Source organism: Antechinus flavipes, chromosome 2, assembly GCF_016432865.1.
Source record: "Antechinus flavipes isolate AdamAnt ecotype Samford, QLD, Australia chromosome 2, AdamAnt_v2, whole genome shotgun sequence".
NCBI classification, from domain to species: domain Eukaryota; kingdom Metazoa; phylum Chordata; class Mammalia; order Dasyuromorphia; family Dasyuridae; genus Antechinus; species Antechinus flavipes.
In genome coordinates this window covers 468,977,086-468,999,810 of record NC_067399.1, presented here as the reverse complement: position 1 = coordinate 468,999,810, position 22,725 = coordinate 468,977,086, and the positions used below count along the sequence as shown (strand labels likewise).

General features: G+C 35.4%; 1 protein-coding gene across 2 annotated transcripts in view; it reads right to left on the bottom strand.

Moving 5' to 3' along the window:
- Nucleotides 1-5,937: 5,937 nt before the first annotated feature.
- PBX3 (PBX homeobox 3) overlaps nt 5,938-22,725 on the bottom strand; it is a 293,498-nt gene continuing 276,710 nt past the window's right edge. The window contains exons 6-9 of one of the 2 annotated variants that reach the window (XM_051979650.1): nt 14,952-15,117; nt 12,858-12,970; nt 11,526-11,615; nt 5,938-6,266 (exon numbers count right to left, since the gene is read on the bottom strand). In XM_051979650.1, the coding sequence (XP_051835610.1) occupies nt 6,174-6,266; nt 11,526-11,615; nt 12,858-12,970; nt 14,952-15,117 (462 nt within the window). In that variant the 3' untranslated portion in view covers nt 5,938-6,173. The remainder of the gene's footprint in view (nt 6,267-11,525; nt 11,616-12,857; nt 12,971-14,951; nt 15,118-22,725) is intronic. The other variant, XM_051979651.1, reaches the window with a different exon arrangement.

Below are 22,725 nucleotides of genomic sequence, written 5' to 3'. Positions count from 1 at the left end.
AGCCTGCAGCACTGATAGAATCAAAGGATGGGGAATTGATATATATATATATATCATATAGCTGAGGCAATTGCCAGGGTAACACAGCTAGGAAATATTATTAAGTGTCTGAGGTCAAATTTGAACTCAGGTCCTCCTGACTTCAGGACTGATGCTCTATCCACTGCGCCACCTAGCAGCCCCTGAATTAATAATCTTTCAAAGAAGCTCAGCTCTACTCCTAAACATCTCTTCTTACTGTAACAAGAATTGCTCCCCCGTGTGTAGCATAGGATGTCACTGAGTATCTCAAAAGGATACAGAACAGACATCTCTAGCCTCTTTCCCTCCAACACCTTGTGTACCTTTCCTGCCAGGAAGGGAAGCAGGCAATTAGTGCCAGACATTTGATTCCTTTGCTGTCCCCAGAGAGAGAGGTACTGGGCTAAAATTATATTTGTCTGCTTTCTTAAATATTATTTGTCTAAGAAATGTGGTTTTAAGATCAAGATAACTTTTGTTTGTTATTTCATTAAGGGGGTGGGAAGAGAACTCCAAGCTTTATATCCAAGGCTTCTTTAACTTCCTACCAAATAACCGGTTCCACAAACTCGAACACACATTTATCTAAATCATAGTTAAACAGTAAAGAATACATACAAGAATATATACCAGGTATTACAGAGTGAAGGGCTCTTCTAGCTTCAAGAAAGAAGATTGAAGAGATCAGCCCCACTTCAGTAGCAGAAAGGAAAATAATGATCTGGGGAAAAGAAGGGAAAATAATCTGGGGACATGAGAAGTGCATGCAGTCTCCACCATATCATCATCCCCAGATCGCCACACTAAGGACTTCAAGAGATTTCTTCTTGGGTGAAATCTAAGAATTTTTCTCTCAATTCCCAATGAGAGAGAACCTTTACTCTGTAGTATTTGTTAAATTATCCTATTTATGCTTTTTTTTGATTTTTGTTTTATTGGGTTTCTTTGCTAATTGCTGCGTGTGTTCATTGTGGAAGACAACCCATGCATATAAAGCTTGAAATCCTACTGTCCCAAATGAATGAATAGCAATCTTAAGTTTGACTGAATCTGAAAACCATATTCCCTAGACAATTAATATTTAAGGAAGTAGATACAATTCTAGTCCAGTACCCCTTCTCTCTAAGAGACCAGAGCAGCCAAGCTTGTCTTCCTGGCAGTAAAGTCTTCCTTGAAAAAGATTAAGGGAAGAAGCTAGATGTCTAGTTTATCTCCTTTCAAGCTACTGAACAACCCCTGTCCCCCATGCTACATGTTGGGATCAGCCTTTGTAACATCAGGAAAGCTTTTCTTCAGAGTTGAAAACTGCCTCAGGACAATTTCTTTGAGCTTTCCTCTGGGTCCAAACAGAACAAAACTAAGTCCTCCTCTAGAGGAGGACTTAGTATCTCAGTAAATCACAAGGCCTGGAGTCAGGAAGGCCTCAGACATTTAATATCTAACTGGACAATTTATCCCATTTGCCTCGCTTTTCTTAGTAGTAATTGAGCATATGATGCTATTTTTAGCACTTCCCTCCCAGGATTGTTGTAAGGAACAAATGAGATTATATTTCTAAAGCATTTAATATCATGATTGGCACGTAATAGTTGCTTTATAAATGGGTTCTTCCTTACTTCCTATCTTCCAATATTTGGAGATAACAATCATGTCATTAACATTTTTGGTCATTGCATCATACTGCTGGGTCTGATTATATTTACATTGTCCTTACTATTCCTATGACAGTTTTTATTATTGAAAAAAATTGAATTTAGCTCTTCTTCCCCTAACTCCTGATATTTTTATTTTTGAACTTTTAAAACCAAGTATAAGACTTTATAATGATCCCTAAGGAATTTCATCTTGTTCGATTCAGCCCATTTTCCAGCTTGAATTTTTTTTTTTCTATCCTGTTATCTAACAAATTATTGGTTACTTTTACCTGCAAGCCTATGCCCAGACAATACTTAGACTGTCTTTCCTACTATGAAAACTATGCAGCAGAGTCAGGTGAATTGGTAAGATTTTAAGTACAATCTGGTCCCAGATCAAGGATAATTAAGTTTGGGAATAGGATATAAGGGTTTCAGTTACTTCATGGTGGAACTGGGAGTTGGAGATGGAGGGAATAATCAACTGGAAGTTGATATATTTCCTTGGAAGGATGACATGCCTTGAGAGTTTGGAGGAAGGGGGAGAGCATAATTTATATAGAATGAAAACCATTAAAAAAAAATAACCAATCACTTTCTGTTTTGAGTAATGTCAACTTGCAGGTAGAGAATTGTGTGGAAGTATCAAACACTTTATGTATGTCTCCTTAAATGAAAGAATATAAGATCCTTGCAGACCCAAGGTGTTTCTTTTTCAGCTGCATCCCCAAGATCTAGCATAGTGGCTGGTAAATAGTAGCTACTTTTAGTATTTGACTGTGGGATTGGACATAAGATAAATTTGTATATTTCCTGTGTTTCTATATGTATTTTTTTTTTAATGCTGTCCGTGATACCTCCCTCTAAAAATGCATCATGGTAATGGAAAGGGTCCTGAGTTTTCAAAGATTATATATAGCAAGGGTGGCAAACTCTGGAAAAAGCTTATCCAATCTAGAAAGGCTTTAAGTATGGGTGTAGAAAAATTTTATGGATATCTTATAGATATGTAAATGTAACGTATGTGTATATACACATTATATACAGATAGCTGAATATTCTATTTCTTTCCATGACTTCCTTTCTCCTCTCCCTCCCAACCTCCTTTTTTCTTCATTGTTTTCATTTTCCCCCCATAAATATCCTATCATTTTCATTCTATTTGATTTGTGCTAAGGTGTGTGTGTCTGTAAAATTCCCTTTGAAGACTAGCTTATTTAAGGGAGAAGATAGAAGGTTGGTCACCAACTGACTTTGTTTCTTTATCCACAGCACCTCATGAAGACCTTTGTTCTCTTAAGATATATTTGGCAGAGGGGGTACCTATGCTGATGGATTCATGGATTGTTTAGAGTCCTTTTATAAAAGAGCTTTATATACCAAGATAAGGAAAGGCTATTCCTTAAGCTAATTGAATCATACAAATACCAAAGAAGTCACAGTAGAGATTCTTATAGGCAGGTCACAAGCCCACATTAGGAAAACAGTTCAGAGAATAATCTATTTTATAAAGTTTACTCTCACAGAATAACTGCTTAGAGATTAATGGAACAGTGGTTCTTCATCTGGTTTTGCCTGGATACACTAACTGAAATAGTCAAACAGTTATATTTATCATAGACAATTTACTGCAACTGATTAACATTAATTTGATTTCCTGTGAGTCAATTTCCTTGAGATATAGTAACTAGGCCAATTACCTGTTATTGACCTCTCTTCTATTATAAAGATTTAGAAGTCAGCAACAGATATGTACATGTGAGTTCTAAACATTTTAAAAGACATACAATTTAAAACCTAATTAGCTTTTAGTTGATTTTGTATTTCGTAAGATTTAATAAAGTCAGCTTAAAAGAAAATATGTGGGGCTTTGTTGGTAGTGGTCTTTTTAAAAAATGACACCAAATATTTATACTTTTTGGATTTTTGTCTTGATACTAAATGCTCTTAAACAGTCTATTGTAACTAGACTCACCATACTGAAGGGACAAAGCTGGTGAGACCATGGTTAAATCTATTTTTTTGGGTTTTTATTTTATTTTTTCCCACCATATCAGGATGTGTTTCCTTTGTTTATTATTAAAGCCTTTTATTTTCAGAACATATGCATAGATAATTTTCAACATTCACCCTTGAAAAACCTTATGTTTCAAATTTTTCCCTCCCTTCCCCCATCTCCTCCCTTAAATGGCAAGTAATCCAATGTATGTTATATATATGCAATTCTTCTATACATATTTCCACAATTTTCATGTTGCATAAAAAAAATAAGATCAAAAAGGAAAAAAAAAAAGAGAAAGAAACAAAATGCCAAGAAACAACCACAAAAAAAAAAGAATAAAAATGCTATATTGTGATTTATATTCGGTCCCTATAGTTCTTCTTCTGGGTGCAAATGGCCCTCTTCATCACAAGACAATTAGAACTGGCATGATAAAATTGTTAATATTAAAGGCAAGCCTGGTATAATTGAAAGCTCACAGATCCTAGCAGTCAGGAAACTCAGCTCCTACTTTTGACTATCAACAATCAGTAAGTCATTGAACCTTTCCATGACTCAGTTTATTTATACAATGAGATGATTAGACCAGATAATTGCTAAGATCTACCAATCAATGATATTCTGCATACGCTTATATATGTATTTGTTTTGTTCTCCATTACAGGATAAGTTCTTTTTAAGGTAGGAATTGCCTCATCCACTTTATTTGTATATTCAGCTCCTGGAATGACACCTGGAACAGGGTTAGCCTAATAATAACTGATTGATAATCTACGTATCAGAAGAGATAGATATAGAGACAAACCTCAGTTATTATTTCAAAGTTCCTTGTAGGCAAGAATGAGCCAATTACTTTTTACTTACTACTAATTACAATTACTTAAAAACAATACGTAATACCTGTTAGGATAACTCTTCCTCATGTTTTGTCCTAATAGTAGTTTCAGCTGATGGTTTTGAATTGAACAGTAAGAAATAATAGTAACATTTGTTCATGAAAGCAAAAAGTTTATTCATGTTTGAAACTACATATAACTACCACAAGGAAGACTTTTTCAATCCAGGGTGTAATCCAGTTAGAAAGTAACACGAAACGTTTTTTAATACATTAGAATCACTGCCACAAATTATTTCCATGACTCAATCAGGTTCAGAATCGCATACAATACAAAAGAGAAAAAAGGATAGGGGGCCCCGTTACACAGGGTGAAATATACAGTACTGAATACTGAAATCTGTATGCATCACAATTTTTTTTTTTTGCGTGGATTAGTAACAAGATGAAGAACATTCAAAATGTTTCTCAGTATTTACAACAGTTTCACTGATTCCATGTTAAATTAAGACCCAATGTTTCCACTTTAGGGATTTTTTTTAAAGTTGCAAATGCAACCCCAATTTTGTTTTTTTGTTTTGGGGTGTGTGTGTGTGTGTGTGTGTGTGTGTGTGTATGTGTGTGTGTGTGTTTTAAAAGATTACAATGTACATTACATTTCATGAAGAGAAACAAAGAGTTAATTACAAGATGCAAAAAGATAAGAAAGACAAACTACAGCGTGAGTATTGTTCAGAGGTAGTAAGTGAGCACTCTAAGCTACAGAACATGTTGAAATTCTATTGGTTTGTATGAGTTCGCATGAGGTAATAAAGCTGTGTTTTGATTGGTGAGATGTATAAATACTCTTTTGCTACACTATATACAACACTCCATATAACGGTGCCTTTTTGTTGCCAAGAGGAAGTAGCAAATCTTGACAAGTCAGTGTGCAGCGCCCTGCTCATACTGTAAAACCCCCAGATCTTAGCGTTCACCAAACTAAGCAGCAACCTCTTAGAACAATCTACATCCATGATTAAATTACAGAGTAGACTCTGGGCACTGATGCTTTCAGAGAGAGAAAAGATGCTACCAGTCTCTGATCAAATGATAAAGGAAGAGATCACAACAAAAATGTGACGAGGAAAAATTCTGAAACACGACCATCGTTCACTGCAATAACCGAACAATCTCTTTATTCCAGCTTTCTAAGAGATATGAAAAGATGAAATATGGTGGAACTCTGTGATTCAGTTCGGTTTTCTGATGGGAATTGCCCGAAGGTAAATTTCAGTGAGGTGTATGTATCTCTGTGTCTGCTCCCACTATTGAGGTTAAACTTATATTGAATTTTTACCCTTAAGGTCAAGTAATTGGCAACTGTGAAACCATTCATGTGAAAACAATTGATAATAAATTAGAATAAAATAGCTATAGGGCTGTCAACAATGCTAAGTCTTGGCCTAATTGGATAAAGTGCTTTTTAATATTGTGTATTTTTAAGTATAAATACAAATGATTATGAATCCTTAAAAAACATGTTTCCCAAGTTCTCTAATAAGACAAGGTTTTACAGTAAAGCTGTAGATGGTGGGCTACCAAAAATAAAAACAAAAAAACAACTCATTTCTTTTCCTCCTATTGCTCTGAATGCACTTATCAAAGCAGATCAGCTCAGGGAAAAAGTGTTGCTAGGAGATTAGTTAGAGGTATCAGAGTGCACACTTCCTGGGCCTTCAGTAGGGGAAGTCACAGAAGATGGAGTTGTTGCGTCTTGCCAGCCTCCATTAGCCTAGAATGGGAAACAAACGATCAACTTATACAACTTTACATGTAAATTTCGTGCCTATCACTACCCAACCCCTTGCCAAGGTGGAAGCTTGTAAATTTAGAACTGGAAGGGATGTTAGAGATAGCCCCCAAAAGCCCTGTGGTACATGAAGAGTGGAAAGTCACGAGTCTCACAGTGAAGAGACATGGCTTCACACCTTCTCTTACTAGCTGTGTAGCAAGTTTATTTTACCTCTTGTCTCAGGCTCTCTTTTCCCCCCTGTAAAATGTGAATTCTCTTACTTGCCCTGATTCTGCCTTATGACGCTGCTATGAGGAAGCACACTGTAAAGCCCTATCAACATGTAGCTATTATTATCACATATAATTCTAAGCTTGTTTTATGAAGAAGGATCATGAGACTGAGACATCAAGTGATGAATCTAACATCATACAAGAGAAGTAGGGTAAAGCTCTGACCTTGAGACTTGTGACTCAGATTTGGTGCTCATTCCAAGGACACTAGTACCTTACATTAGTTGCTTTTGTGATGAACTTTCTGAAGCATTTGATGACAGAACTTTGTAGGAATGTAGAATTACAGAGAGACTTTATGTACACAAAATAGGGCCATTTTACCAAGTGATGACTTGGTGATAAATTAGCAAGTTAGGACTTGGTGGCTGGATTGCTGTTCAAAATAAAGTAATTCTCAAAGAAATCTAAGAAGGATTAGTGAGGAAAACAAGCTTGTGATGGTTTAATCAAAATTTTAGAGATAGTTGATGGCTCCGTGGACAGGATATTGGACTAGACTTGGGATGACCTGAGTTCATATCTGGTTTCAGACAGTTATAGGATCTGGGCAAGTCAATTAACCTTTGTCTGCCTTAGTTTCTTCATCTGTAAAATGAAGATAAGAATAGCACCAATGTCACAGGATTGTTGTGAGGGTAAAATAAGATCATACTTGTAAAGCATTTTATAAACCTTTAAGTGCTATATAGATGCCAATTATTTATTATTATTATTATTATGTGCTTCTGCTGCTTACTACCTGGGTGAATCATTTTAGTTCAAGGGGCCTCAGTTTCCGCATCTGCAAAATGAGAAGCTTGGCTGACATGACCTTTAAAGCCCTTCCCTGCTCTTAAAAGGATTAAAAAAAAAAAAAAAAGCACTTGATTTGGAGCTAGAAAAAGGAATTCCATAGTCTAGTTCTTCTAATTTGGCAGCAGAGTGACCCTGGATAAGTCACCTTTAACACGCTAAGGCCTTGTTTTCTAATGTAATAAGAGGGGACAATTATACATACTTCTTAGGCTAATGGTGAAGATCATGTAAGTTTGTGATATATCAAGAGCTTTGCAAACTGTAAAGCACTACAAAAACACAAGCCCCAAGAGCTTTAGCTTGTACAACATTTAAACAAAACCTAAACTTCAAATCTAATTCTCCTTCCCATAGAAAAAATTCAGCATCTTTTCTGGGCATGTCTGACAGCCCACCTGCTATAACCTCTTGTGAATGTAGGCCAGAATTTCCCTCCAAATTGGATCCTCTAGAATAAAAATGCATGAACTGTGGAGGAAAACACACTATTCAGATCTGTTTTCCAATTATCTATAAGTGTAGCTCCCATTTTGGATGTTACTACATGTCTCCACATGCCGCTGGCCCTTCCTGCATCCAACCTGCATCAGCAATAACAGTGCTCAGAAACAAATTTGCCTTATGTCTTGGCCTATAGAGGCAATTGCTGAAATCAATGTCTGATCAAATTTCTGCTGTGGCAGACAGCTTGTCGCTACATATTTTTATGTCAGTCAAGAAGAGGGAGGTGCTGGGCTTATGAGTTGGGGAACACTGAGTGGAAGTGACGGGGCAGCCCTTTTTAGAGAGACAAGGGTGAGCCATGCAGACTCCAAATGCTCAGGGCACAGACTAGCCTTTGCAACAACACTACCCCCAGAACACAGGCCTGCCAATGCACCAAAGGTTAGTCTGCACTAATCCACTATAGATGTGGCTTGCTACCAAAACAAATCTCCTGCTCCAAATTCTAGTTTACATATTAAAAAAAAAAAAGATTCAGCCTTAAGACCTCAAACTATCTAGGAGCTGATGAATTTGCCAAGATTTCTGACCCCACTTGGTTCTAGGTTATACCGCTTTCATCTTATATTCTGTATGGGAACTCTTTTTCGACATAGCATGGTATAGAAGATGAGGTCAAAAAGTCTGACTTTGAATACCAGCTGATCCTGGTCATAGGCAAATGATTTCTCTGAGACTCAGTTTCTTTATCTCAAAAATGGAGATAACAGTACTTAATTGGCTCCTTCATGGGGAATGCACTATAGAAATAGGAATGCCATTGTTTTTTTTTCCTTCAGGAATCATTATTCTAAGGAATTCTGTGTTTTGATCAAACCCTTCCCACTATACCTCATATTAACACTGCCCTGACCAGTACTGGGCAATAACTGTATTATTAATATGACATAACCTAAACTCACCAAACCATTGCAAAACCTTACTATCTCAGCATTTTGAGAGGAATTGAGTTAGCTCTTGAGCCCAGTAGCGTCCCGTCACTCCCACACATCCAAATTCAACTCCATTGTCTTGTCCTTGGTACCTAAAATTACATTTTCTCCCTAAGAATCAATTAATAGTACAATTAATAGTAGTAAGTAGAATAAGGTTGTAAAAGATCCCAGAAAACTCCTGGATTCACATCCCAGTTCAATAAATTCTGAGCTTCAGTTCCTTCATTCATAAAACAAAGATTTTGAGGTGGATGGTCTTTTAGGTCCTTACTAATTATAAATCCTATGATCCTATAAAGTACCTTTCCTACCTCCATAAGAGAGATAATTGCAAATAACCACGTGGAGCTTAATAATATCAAATAGAAAGAGAACTTCCAAGCCTGCTGCAGACCCATTTCACATTTGAACAAAAAACAAAACCAGAAATATTTTCCCCTTTCATACTCCCTGTCCCCATCCCTGGAATCATAATGATGCTTTAAATATCTTCAAAACTCTGCACATCCATTTGGATTATAAAAAGTGTTCTTCTCAATATAGGAGGTAAGTTGTTTTTGTTTTTGTTTTTTTAAGGTCTGAAAATCAACTTAGAAACAGAAAGCCTCTTGTGCAGATACAAGTCTAAGATATTCCATCTGAAGTAAACATCATTCCTCTTTTATCCAAATTTATAAACAACAAATGTACAATATTTTTACCCAGCTTAGCAGCTGGAGGAGAAGTTGTCAGCGTGCATCCTTTTTTTTTTTTTTTTTCAAAATAAATTAATCCTTACTCTGGTGGTTTGAGATTATGCACTGTATTATACAACAGCGCCTTATCAAGCCTCATCAGTGAAGATGGAATTCATGTCTGTAAAATGCTGCAGGCAATCACAGTTTCATATTTTATCATGTTGATAAGGATATCGCAAATTCTCTGAAGCATTTCAAAATGCTTAAATGAAAAAGGAGAAATGCAACTAAAAGGCTTTTTATATGGTTTGTTGTGGATTATTATGAGTTATTTATAAACCCCAAAAAGAAAGATTTGACATTTCCAATGTAAAAGATTGGAGTATTTAATGGTACGTTTTTTCCCTCTTTCCAATTGAACATCCTCAATCACTTTTAAAATCATTAATATTTACTCTTCTGTCAAGCAGAAGCCTTAAAAAAGGAGAATCTTTCCAACTCTCTTACTGACAATAGCAACAATTCATATTTATCTAGTGCTCTGAGGTTAACAAGGTGTTATCTTCAAAATAACTCTGTGAAATAGCTAGTGGAATTATTCCCCCCATTTTATAGATGAAGAAACTGAGACCCCAAGAGGGATTTCCCTATAGTCAAAACAGCTAAGAATTATCAGAGCTAAGATTAAAAGCTGTATCCTGAAGACTCCATGCCCTCTCCCATTTCAGGCTTTCTGACACTTCACCTCAATCTTTTTTAGCATTGACCTCATGATCTATTTGCTCAGCAGTTTGGGGGGGCTGGGAACAGGGAATGACAGAGAGTGTTGAAAGAATTATATAGTCAGAATCAATTCTTGCCAAGGTCATTAGAGAGAAGAAAAAGCTAATCTTCTTTATATGTCTCTCTCTCTGTATCGTCCCTCCTCTTTCCTTCCCTCCTCCCTCTCTTTTCTTTCTTCCTTCCTTTCTCTTTCTTTCTTTCCTTCCTTTCTTCCTGCCTTCCTTCCCTTCCTCCCTCTCTGCCTTCTTCCTTCCCTCTCCTTTCTTTCTTCTACTTCCCTTCCCTTCTTTCCACTTCCTTGCTCTTCCTATCCCACACTTTCCTTCCTTTCTTGCCCTTCTCCTTCTTCAAATTTAAAGCCTGGAAGTAGGTAGAATTGAAAAGCTATATGATATAGTAGGAAAAAAATGGATTTGGACTCAAAAGGTGTGGGTTCAAATTCCAGATTTGAATTCTTACTAGTTATATGACCATGGACAAATCACCTAACTTTTCCAGGCCTCAAAGTTCATCTCTAAGACTCCTTCCAGCTATAAAATTCCAACTATATCCCCCTCTGAAAATGCTAAAATTATTTTCCCCTAAAAACTGATTACATCAATGGAAATTTAAAATAAATTTCATGCTATCAATTGATCTTTTATTCAACTGTCTCATAAGAATGGAATTCCCTTACTATCAAATAAGACTTTGGTAATACAATTTTTGCCATATGTCTTAAGAATTAGCTATGTGACCTTGAACAAGTCACTTTTCTAGAATTGGTTCTTCTTCTGGCCAATAAGGGGTTAAGCCATTTAACATGCCTTCCAGCTCTGTTTGTTTAATAGCATGTTGTAACATTCTATGTTCTAAAGCGTCATTCAGTTTTAACATTCTCTGAATTCACAATTGTCTTCCTGCTTGAATTTTAAAATATAGCATGAGTTATGCCAGCTGCCTGGAAAGAACACAATGAACATAAAAGAATTTATAATATGCTGACCTTCAGTAAAGAACTAATAAATTACAAAATGTCAATAGGAGTCTCTGATTTTCTTTGGCCTTGGTTCCTCTGAAAAACCTCCAAATTAAAAAACAAAAAAACTTTTTCTTTACTTGTTAAATCCTTCATAACAAGGAAAAAGGATGGGAGTGGGAAGGGAAGGTTCTTTCTCCATTACAAATACTAAAGAAGGTAAGCAACAAGCCCAAGGGCCATTTATTAGTTACTATGTTTGCCCGACAATGAGTATGGCTCTTCCAAATAATGCTCCCAAAGGTACTCACATTTAAATTATGTGGACTATACAGTGAATTTCCTCCCAGGCCATCACTGTAGCCTCCCGTCTGATTGATAACATGACGGAGGGTATCCACCTGTGAGATGAAACAGAATTCATCATCCCAAATCTATTAAAAGATCATCACTTACAAAAGGAAACATTTTGAATTATGTGTGCCATAAGGGTTTAGCATCCTCCATGAAAGACAAATTTATCAATCAAAAATGACTGGCAGAATTTCAACAATTCCTTGCATATTTAAATTCACGTCTTTGTTTGCTCACACCAGCAAAACAGTTATACCTTTGTGGCAATGCAAATGGTAGGTTCGACTCAACATGGTCAAGCGCAACCATTTGGTGTAGCTGAAAACTTCTTTACGCATGTGAGTTTGTGCACATGATCACACAGACAACAGATGTATTAAATACCTTATTGGTCCAAATATAGGCTATACTTTTTTCCCAAATCTGAATCATATAATTCTTGAGTATAGTCTATAATCATGATAAAATCAGTATACATCAAACAACAACCAAATTGACAAAGACAAAGAAGCAATAATGGTAAAAATAAATAAGACATTTTTACTGCATTTGGAAAATGTTTTTAAAAGACTCATCTCTCATAGTAAATACATATTTTAAGGTAAATTTTGTGTAATTATTTTTCAGTGTTTACTTATAACATTTTTTTCCCCTTTCAACAAGATGTTCTCTTAGGGATATGTTTTATATTCAGGGGTAACCTACATTTGAACCAACATGGTAGGTAGTTGTGTTGAGAATGGAAAATACTTTGGCCTCTCAGGTTTTTGTGTTCTGGCTTAAAAAAAAATAAGGACAATGAAACATCATATTTTTAAAAAAGGAAACCCAACAGTTCTCTCAAATTTAAGAGGCACCAACCCCGCCCCATCTCGCCCCCTGCCATGAGCTCAAGCCAGAGCCGAATGCATTCACAAAGTTTGTCAGGTTTGAATCTTCAAAAATCACTGTTTATTTGAATTCTTGTTAAATTATATAATGGGGTAGTTAGGGCTCCGACACTTAGTAGCTATGTGATTTTAGGAATTGAGACTTAGGTTCCTCATCTATGAAATGGGAATAATAATCCTTGCACTCCCTCCCTCACAGGCTGGTTGTGAGGAAAGCGCTTTGTCAACCATAAAAGCGTTATAGAAATGGGAGCTATTATTATTAATCACATTTAGAAATAGAAAGTATAGGTTCTGCAGAGAAGTACAGAATGTTTCGGTGGAGCCAGAGTAAGGTGGAGTTTTGAGCCCAAACCCTACCCTGATAGGAAGGCTCTAGTTGGAGGGCACTTCTCCTACCTGTGATTGCACATTGGCTCCGACTTGGGACCCTTGGTAAGAATCCCCATTCAGACTCTGCATGTTCATGAACATGTCCCCAGAATTTGGGAGGTTAAAAGAACCAGAAGAACCTAGAAAGGAAAGAGTTAAGTAGCTGAATAACAGAGAGCTACACACATAACCCCCAAAGATCTAGAGGCAAGAGAATTGAGAACAGGAAGAAGAAGAAAAGAAAAAGGTTGTGTATAACAAATATTTCAGGATCTAAAAGAATGGAGTGTGCCTGTATGAGTTCAATGCTATAAAAGAAAGATAGTCACTTGAAGTCCAGTCCTATTAATGGGCAATGTCAAATACAAAATAAAGCAGTCATTGAAATTTTCTGTTCTTTCTATGACCACAAGTTAATTATTAAAAAGAGGCCCTTCGACATCATTAGCTATCTTGCTGGACAATTACCCAGGGAAGAAAAATTTGTTTGAAATTTGATTTTAACAACAAGCTCTTTTTTAACTTTCCTCTAGAGAGTCACAATCTTCATGTTCCATTAAAAAATATGCTGAACTTTTATTTTTGCATGTATATTTAAAAGGTCTTCTTAGGAAGATAATGATTCTTAATTGCCAATTAAGTCAATTTGTTATTGGAGTATTAGAATGTCTTTCATTTTTATTTAGGTTTGCCACATTTTTTAAATGTTCTTTACCCTAATGTAAAGTTCACACCTTTGTGAACTTTATAGCTTTGGCCTAAACTTTGCTGCAATGTGATTTTGGTGGGGCTGCACTAATGGAGAAGAGGTGTGGAAGGAACCAGTCACAAGAACTGAGTGTAGATTCTAATCTACCCTTCATGGCTATGGTATCTTGGATAAGTTGTTCAGGCTCTCAGACTCTCTGTTTCATTATCTGGGCAGAACAGTATTTGTTCTATCTAACCTTAGAGTTGATGTGCAGACCAATGGAGATCATGACAGTAAAATATACCATAACAATATAGTCCTCGAGAAATTTCAGAAGTGCTTATTATTGATATTAATAATATACCAAATTTTAAATCCCTGATTACCATTATTCATACTACAAAAATGATGTATAAGTAAAAGAAAATTACAGTGGACAAAATATTAATAGAATTTTAAAATTAACAAGACATTTTCCTGGACAGTTAGGTGGCACAGTGGCTAGAGTACTAGGCTTGGAGTCAGTTCAGACTCTGGGCAAGTCACTTAAACCTGTTGGCCTTATTTCCTCAGCTGTAAAAATGAGCTGAAAAAGGAAATGGCAAATCACTCTCTTTGCCAAGAAAGCCCCAAAAAGGATCACAAAGAGTCAAACCCAACTGAAAAACAACTAAACAACAATAGTACTTAGTTATATTAGATACAAAGTCCTTGCAATAAACTCTTATTTCAATGGCCTTAAGCAGCCAACAACACATATGTTTTCCATTTCTGATATTTCATGACTTAAGAGCTCATTGTTAACCCTTAAAGCTATATGTTGAATAGTGAATAAAACAGTCATTAAATGAGATGGAAATTGGTTTGTTTGCTTATTGAATAAAAATACTTTTATTGAAATGTCTAAAAAAAATACATGAGACTTTTCCAATTAAAAAAAAATAAAGTTTTCATTATAGATCAATTGATTTACATATTACTTTACAAAGTTGTAATAATGCATAGTCAAATTTTGGGAATCACTCATTCATAGAGTCAGAAATTAAAATAAGAAAAGAATTCAGATCATCTAGCCCAATCCTCTCATTTTATAGATGAGAAAACTGAGATACAGAGAAGAGAGTAGGAGACTATCTGGTTTAATACCTGAATTTTATAAATATGAAAATTAGATCCCAGAGATGACAGGTGGCTTGCCCAAGATGACAGAGTAAGTTAAAGTAAAAGCTAGGACTAGTTCCCAGGTCCTAATTCACCTAGGGTGTTCCTTCCATTATCCCAGGTTGTCTCTACAAACTAAGTAAGCATTTGAGCACTGAAGGGAATTCACCACATATCCATATGTGACCATTCTTTCCTGTTTTGCTTTGTGGAATTTATGTTCTGAAGTTTCCTCTACCAGAGAGAAAAGAGAAATGCTCAATACCTACCAGAATTTGGTGTGGTGGGTGAATTTGTCTGATTATTCTGGACTGCTGCAGCTACAGCATGTGCAGCTGTCACCGCTGTTTTTGCAGCATAGAGATTGGCTTCTTCCTGAAACTTCCCTATATTCTTCTTGTACCTGATTCTCTTGTTGCCAAACCAGTTGGATACCTACAGATTATGGGAGTAGAGGAAAGGAAGAAAAAACAAAACAAAGACAAAGACAAAAACAAAAACAAAAAACCAAGTCAAATCAGCATGATTACCCAAGATTGTGTTCTATTCACCACAGTCTTACTTCCCAGGCCTGAAACCTTATAGTTATAAAGATTAAGAATCAATTGTATGACATTATAAATATGAACATAACATGGTTTCCCTCCTCTTTTGCCAAGAATATATTGACATGTCAATTAACCCTTTTATAACAAAATCATCATGGATTTGCCCAATGTGAAGAAGATAGCTTGAATTACTATTCACAATGTCACATTTATCAAGTTAATTCCCCAAAACACCTGAAAAGGATAAACAGATGAGGGTGAGGATACAAGGGGGAAATATTTGATACCATAATCTGTATACTGTAGGCACTTAATAATTTTTGGTTGGATTTTAAAAATATATACATATATATATGTGTGTGTGTGTGTGTGTGTGTATAAAAGAATTCTTTCATTAAAACTCTCCTCTCAAAGTGCCTTACTGTGGTATGGAGGAGACTCTGGGTTTTTGAGGGCCATGCTCATGAAATATAGACTCTTATAAATTCAATGAAGCTGAAAAGGCTTCAAGGATAAGCCTGCTGATGGACAGTTTGTAGGCCTGCCCTCTGAGCACCTCACTGAATATGGGGGAGATCATCTCCATAATAAGCATTGTCACCAGAGGATGAAATACTGCAGCCACACCAACACATGAAACTGACTTCTAAGGCATGGAAGGTCTGTGACCTGCCCTGATAAAATTCAGGTCTTATGAAGTTTTGAAGAAAAAGAGTAAGAGATATTTGGAAAAGAATAAATTGTTCTTTATTTCTGGCCTGGAACTACCTTGGCAATAGTATAGCTAAGAATCATGTTTTTTCCACTGAAAATAAAAGGAATAACATAAATCAATAATGGATGGAAAGTCACTTTGTCTTCTGTCTTTGAAGATATTGTATGACTGCCAACACAGCTCTCAGGCTCTCCCTGTTATCCCATGCAAACGTCACAACTTAAAAATTGAAGTAATTCCAGTAGAGCTGGATACTGAAACAGAAGAACCACTCATATTTCTATAGTTTGCTATGCCACCTGCATGATATCAGCCAGTACCACACCCTTAAAGCTTCCAAGATGCCCCAGGCAGCAGGAACATTTCCACCATCACCATTTTCACAGCAGAGCCTCATGCCTTACAGGATTACGAGACAGTATTTAAGCACCTGCAGATCAGTTATGTAGAGAAGCCAAAACCCACACAAAAATTTTTTTTAATTACACATTTTATATATAAAAATACCTGCCTTCCTCTTTTTTTAAAGTAATAGTTTAAAAATACATTTCTTTAATTCCTTAATAGATTTCTCCAAGGAGTATGCACTGGGATACTGGAATAGGGTCACTGTTCTAATACTAACCCAGCTCACTGGTGAGTTAAGTTATTACCATATGACCGTTAAGGGTCCCTGGGAAGAAACAAAGGAGTGGTTGAAAACCCCCAACCTAATTCATATCACCTGGCATACTTATTGGTCATATCTGCCAAGTCTTTAATTGGCTTGGATACCAAATACCTTTCTGACTTCTGTGGAGCTTGTGCTTCCACAAGAAACAGAGGCTCCTGGCAAAGAGGGCACCAGAAAATAGCAAAGTTTGCCTTGCTGCTTGAGTTCATATTTTATGCTACTGAAGTCGTCCAAATGAACTTTTCCTATCTTGGTGACCAATACCTACTAAGACAAACACTATACCCTCTCTAGTACACCTAATTTCAGAATGAAAAAAAAATGAAAATTAGGAGGGAAAAATGCAGTGGAGGATGTTCTTAGTCGAGTTCCAGAAATTCCTGATCTATTATTATTTTATTCTTCAGGGATATCCTTCAACAGTTATGTTCATCTGGTGTCTGCTAGTTGAAGGATGGTAGGTGATATGTGATTGCCAAAGAGCTAGAAGGCAGGAAGTGTGTATCAAATTTGACCCCTAGGTATTGAAACCAAAATTGTGGTGATCAACTAAAAATTATGCCATGCCCCAGGTTTGTTTGTTTTTAAAAAATAATGTATTTATATTAATATGTTTTCCACCACTGCCTTCACTTAGAGAGATCACTAAGTAGCCACTTTAAAATAGCTTTCATCTCTGTGACGGGGAAATGATAATAATGAAGTGAACCTGTTACCTTAAGAGTTCCTAATAATGAAGAAAGAGAACACTTGGTATCAGTGGAGATCATAAGATCAAGAACTTGCTGTTCAAAGACATCTCAAAGGTCATCTAGTTCAAATGTTAAATTATTTCCATCAACAGCATCCCTTAAAATAGTCACGTCACTTGAAAGCATCAGTTATGAAGAATTCACTTCTCTCTAAGAAAGCCTATCTTGGGATTGTTAAGAATTAAGAATTGTTAAGAATAACTGTTAATTGTTAAGAATTGTTTCCTTTAATGTTAGAGGGGATGTGGGAAAACTGGAACACTGATACATTATTGGTGGAATTGTGAATACATCCAGCCATTCTGGAGAGCAATTTGGAACTATGCTCAAAAAGTTATCAAACTGTGCATACCCTTTGATCCAGCAGTGTTACTACTGGGCTTATATCCCAAAGAGATCTTAAAGAAGGGAAAGGGACCTGTATATGCAAGAATGTTTGTGGCAGGTCTCTTTGTAGTGGCCAGAAATTGGAAACTGAATGGATGCCCATCAATTGGAAAATGGCTGAATAAATTGTGGTATATGAATATTATGGAATATTATTGTTCTGTAAGAAATGACCAGCAGGAAGATTTCAGAAAGGCTTGAAGAGACTTACATGAACTGATGCTGAGTGAAATGAGCAGGACCAGAAGATCATTATATACTTCAACAACAATACTAGATGATGATTAATTCTGTTGGACATGGCCCTCTTCAACAATGAGATGAACCAAATCAGTTCCAATAGAGCAGTAATGAACTGAACCAGCGAAAAAACTCTGAGAGATGACTATGAACTACTACATAGAATTCCCAATCCTTCTATTTTTGTCCACTTGCATTTTTGATTTCCTTCACAGGCTAATTGTACACTATTTCAAAGTCCTATTCTTTTTGTACAGCAAAGTAACTGTTAAGACATGTATACTTATATTGTATTTAACTTATACTTTAACATATTTAACACATATTGGTCAACTTGCCATCTGGGGGAAAGGGTGGGGGGAAGGAGGGGAAATGTTAGAATAAAAGGTTTTGCAATTGTCAATGCTGAAAAATTACCCATGCATATATCTTGTAAATAAAAAGCTATTAAAAAAAAAAAAAGGATCATTTCCTTAGCAAACCAAATTCTGGTAACACCCTTTCACTTTTTTTTAAAATTTTTCTCTATAGGTCTCAGTGAAGCCTAAAATTTTAACCTCTGTGCTGTTTGTAATCTTTTCTGCAGACTAAATATTCCTAGTTTCTTCACTGGTGCTCATATGGCATATTTTAAGTCCTTTCACCACTCTGGTTACCTCCCAGCCTTGTCAAAATCCCTTCTAAATACAGTACATATAAAAAGACACAATACTTCATATGTTGTCTGACCAAGAAGTGTGATGACACATGTATTTAAAATCAGCCGGAGTCAGGAATTCAGGTTAAGGGAAAAATCTTCAATCTTTATTCTCAGTAGAGGTGAAGAAGGATTGCAATAGCAATATGGGCAGCTGCGACAGGAAGCCAGCTAGCAGAGGTGAAAGGGGATTGCAGGTGAAAGGGGGATCGGAAGTGTGACAGCAATGCCAGCAGCTATGTCAAGACGCCAGCCAGCAGTCTCTTTCCGCTTTCCTTTCCATTCCCCTGCTTCCACTCACCAAAATTATCATTTCCTATACACACATCAGGATTTGCACAAAGAGTGGGCAGGGGCCATTCTTTCTCCAAGCATATATATTAATAGAGTATGGTCCAATTACTATTTAGCCTCACATACTTGGGACCTCAGTGCATCTAACAATTAGAGCTTCTCCCAAATTTAACTTTCTGGATTGCTGGATTAATGCAATCATATTAAGATGAGCAGAATGCTCTGGAAAAAAACTTGAAAGTCTTCTATGAGCTCATATAAAGTAAAATTACTGGGTACAAATAATAGCAATGCTGTGGGATGATCAATTGTGCATTAGTTTGCCATTCTTAGCAATATAAGGATCCAAGACTACTCTGAAAGTCGCTGGATAAAAAGTACTATCCATACCCAGAAAAAGAATTGATTGTGTTTGAATACAGGTTGAACCATACTTTTATTTAACTTTAATTTATTTTTTTAACTTTATTAAGCTAATAGTTAACAAAAATCCCAAGACTTATTTCCCCACACAAACTAATTTTCTAGACCTATCTCTCCAATCTCATACCTATACAATTAATTTATCCTAGAGCAATAGGGTCAAACTCAAATTTAAATAGCCACAAAGCCATACATAAAAATCCCATAATCCCAAGCCACATAATGACTTAGAAAACCACATGTTAATATTAATTTATGTTTTACTATATTTTCATCTATGTTGTTGAATATTTGGCAATTACATTTTAATCTAGCTTGGGTTACACTCAGGAGTATTGTGGCCTACATGTGACCTACACCTCTGACCTAGATTATGGAAAAGCAAAAAAAAAATCTTTTTCAAGTTCAGGAAAAGTTAAATATTCCTTTAACCCAGAGATAGTGCTGCCAAGCATATATTATGCAGATTTCAAAGACAGAAAATTTCTATATACACAAAAGTATTCATAACAGCACTTATATGGTAGCAAAGAACTAGAAAAAGAAGTGGCCATTGAATGGGGAGTACTAGCCAAAATGTATGTATACATGTAAATACATATTTTCTATATTATAAAAAAAACAAAAACTAAGAATTCAGAGAATTAAAAGAAAGACTTATATGAAATAAGGCAGAATAAAAAGTAAGCAGAACCATAAAGAAGACTGTATGTATATAAGTATGTATGTACATATATATGCATAATTATTATAATACCATAAAAGGAAAACAACAACAACAAAACATGGAAATTAAACAATGCATAATTTTAATAATCAATCTTGATTCCAGAGGTGGGTGTCTATGGATGTGGATTGTTGCAAACCCTTAGTTATGGGTAATGTAGTAATTAGTTTTGTTGAATTATTCTATCTCACCATTTTCATTTAAGATCTTTCTTAGAAGGGATGGGGAGGAATGAGTGTGATAAACTGAAGAAAAATTAATTCAGAAAAGAATATGATATAAAAACAAAAGGTATCTCTTTAAGGTAGATATACTGTCATGGACACACTCTAAAAGAAAATATAGATCAAGAAGAATTAATATCCCTTCAAAATGAAATTTTGATTTGATGATCCTAAATAATCATAAAAAAAAACAGAAAATACTCTGTAGCAAGATTCTTGAGGAAATTTGTACTGTTCAATTCAATGAGCATTTATTAAGTGCATATTATGTTCTAAGTGTTGGTACTAGGTGTTAGGGAAACTAAAGCAAAAACTGAAAATACTTCCCCCATCCCAAAGGAGAGTATATTTTCTGGTGGTATACAACACATACACAAATATAAAATATGCACAGAATAAATACAGAATACTTTGGGGTAGAGGAGAACATTAATAACTGGGGGAGGGGACAAAAATGATTCACACTAGTAGTAGCACTTGAGCTGAGACTTGAATTAAAACTACAGATTTCATAATATGTAAATGAAATGAACAAAACATTCTAGACAGGGACATAACACAAATGGGTTTTAAATACTCATGGGAAACTAAAAGTTAACTATTTTGACTAGGATATAGCATTCTGGGTTGGAATTAGAACAGTAAAGAGAGTAAAATTAATCTGGCAAGATGGATTAGAGCTACAGGATGAAAATTTTTAACATTTAAACAATGTTTAATCTTTTCACCAACACATATCAAAAGATGCTTACTAAAAATTGTTGGACTTATTATAGTTCTAAAGAAACCAATAATCTATATAGAGTACTGTTTGTAGAAGGTCAGAAAAGCATATAGCAAAGAATGAATTGAGAAGGGTGATGGATTGGAAGCCTCAAGCCCAGAATGAACTGAAGCACAGGGGAAAAAAATTCAAAAAACAACCCAAAATTATAGGGGAAGAAATTATTTAGTTTTCTGAGATAGTTATGTAAAAATTTTCCAGGTAACCAAAAAGGCAATGGAAAAATTAAAGGTAGCAGGATGTAGGCTATACTGTATCCCCAATTGATGACTTATATGCTAAATATAAGACATCATGAAGAACATGTATGATTTTAGAAAGGGAATGGACTAATCATATAGCAAAAGTGAGGGATAAAATATGGACAACCCAAATGCTGCATTGGGACATATACCTACATATATATATATATGTGTGTGTGTGTGTGTGTGTGTGTGTATATATATATATATATATACATATATATATATATATATATTTGTATGTATTATATAGAAACTAAGAGAGAGATCTCATGAAAACAATGCTGGATTTGAAGTGAGGAGACTTTGAAGCCCTGCCTCACATATTTTCTAATTATAGTCAAGTTACTTCATATTTAGGAGTTATCAATTTCCTAATATTTAAAATAACATCTGCATCATATGCTTTATAACATTACTTTGAACAAAGGATATTTCAAACCTTAAAATGTTATATATCATTTCATTATTCTTGGAAAGACTTATTTAAATCCATGGGCAAAAGTTGCACAGAATGAGAAATTATGTATGGTTCTGAACCAAAGGCAAAAATGACCTTTCCAATGAGATCACAAATCTATTTAAGTAATTCTTTTTCTTTTCTTTTCTTTTTTCTTTTTTTGGCTAGATAGCTGGGCTTAAATGACTTGTCCAGGGTCACACAGGGTGTTAAATGCCTGAAGTCAGTATTGAACTCAGGCACTTCGGACTCCAGGGCTAGCTTTCCCTGCTTCAGTATTTCTTAAATTTGTTTTTGGAGTATGAAGATAAATAAGAAAGGGAGATGAAATTTCCTTAGAGAAGACCGCATAATGTTAACATATGACAGAAAGTAATATTTGAAAAATCTTAGAAGAGAAAAATCTTAGGTGCTAGAATACTGGAGATGTTGACCAATATTTTATTTCTTCCCAAAAGTATAACAGTTAAATTTTAGTAAGTATAATAGGCTGAACTCAGAAAGATTCAAAAATAGCATAACAGATGGTTAGTAGACATTTAAAAAGTAGATCATGATCATTAGAAGCCAGTTTGACTTTATTAAAACCAACTTAAACATACTTGATTTTCTCTTTCAAATAGAATTCAATTCAAATAGAATTGCTAGACTTGAGCTCGGTGTGCCCAAGATATGGTTTAGCATAATTTCTCCAAGACATTTAATAAAAACCACTCTATGTATTTAAGGACAGAATTTATAAATATGTAGATGAAAACACAGTTAGGTATAATTATAGCTGGTTAAACAGAAAGATCCAGCATCAGAGAATCTAAATTTGAAAGGAACTTGGAGGCTATATAGTGCAGTTCATATAGCACCAAGAATCCTTTTCATA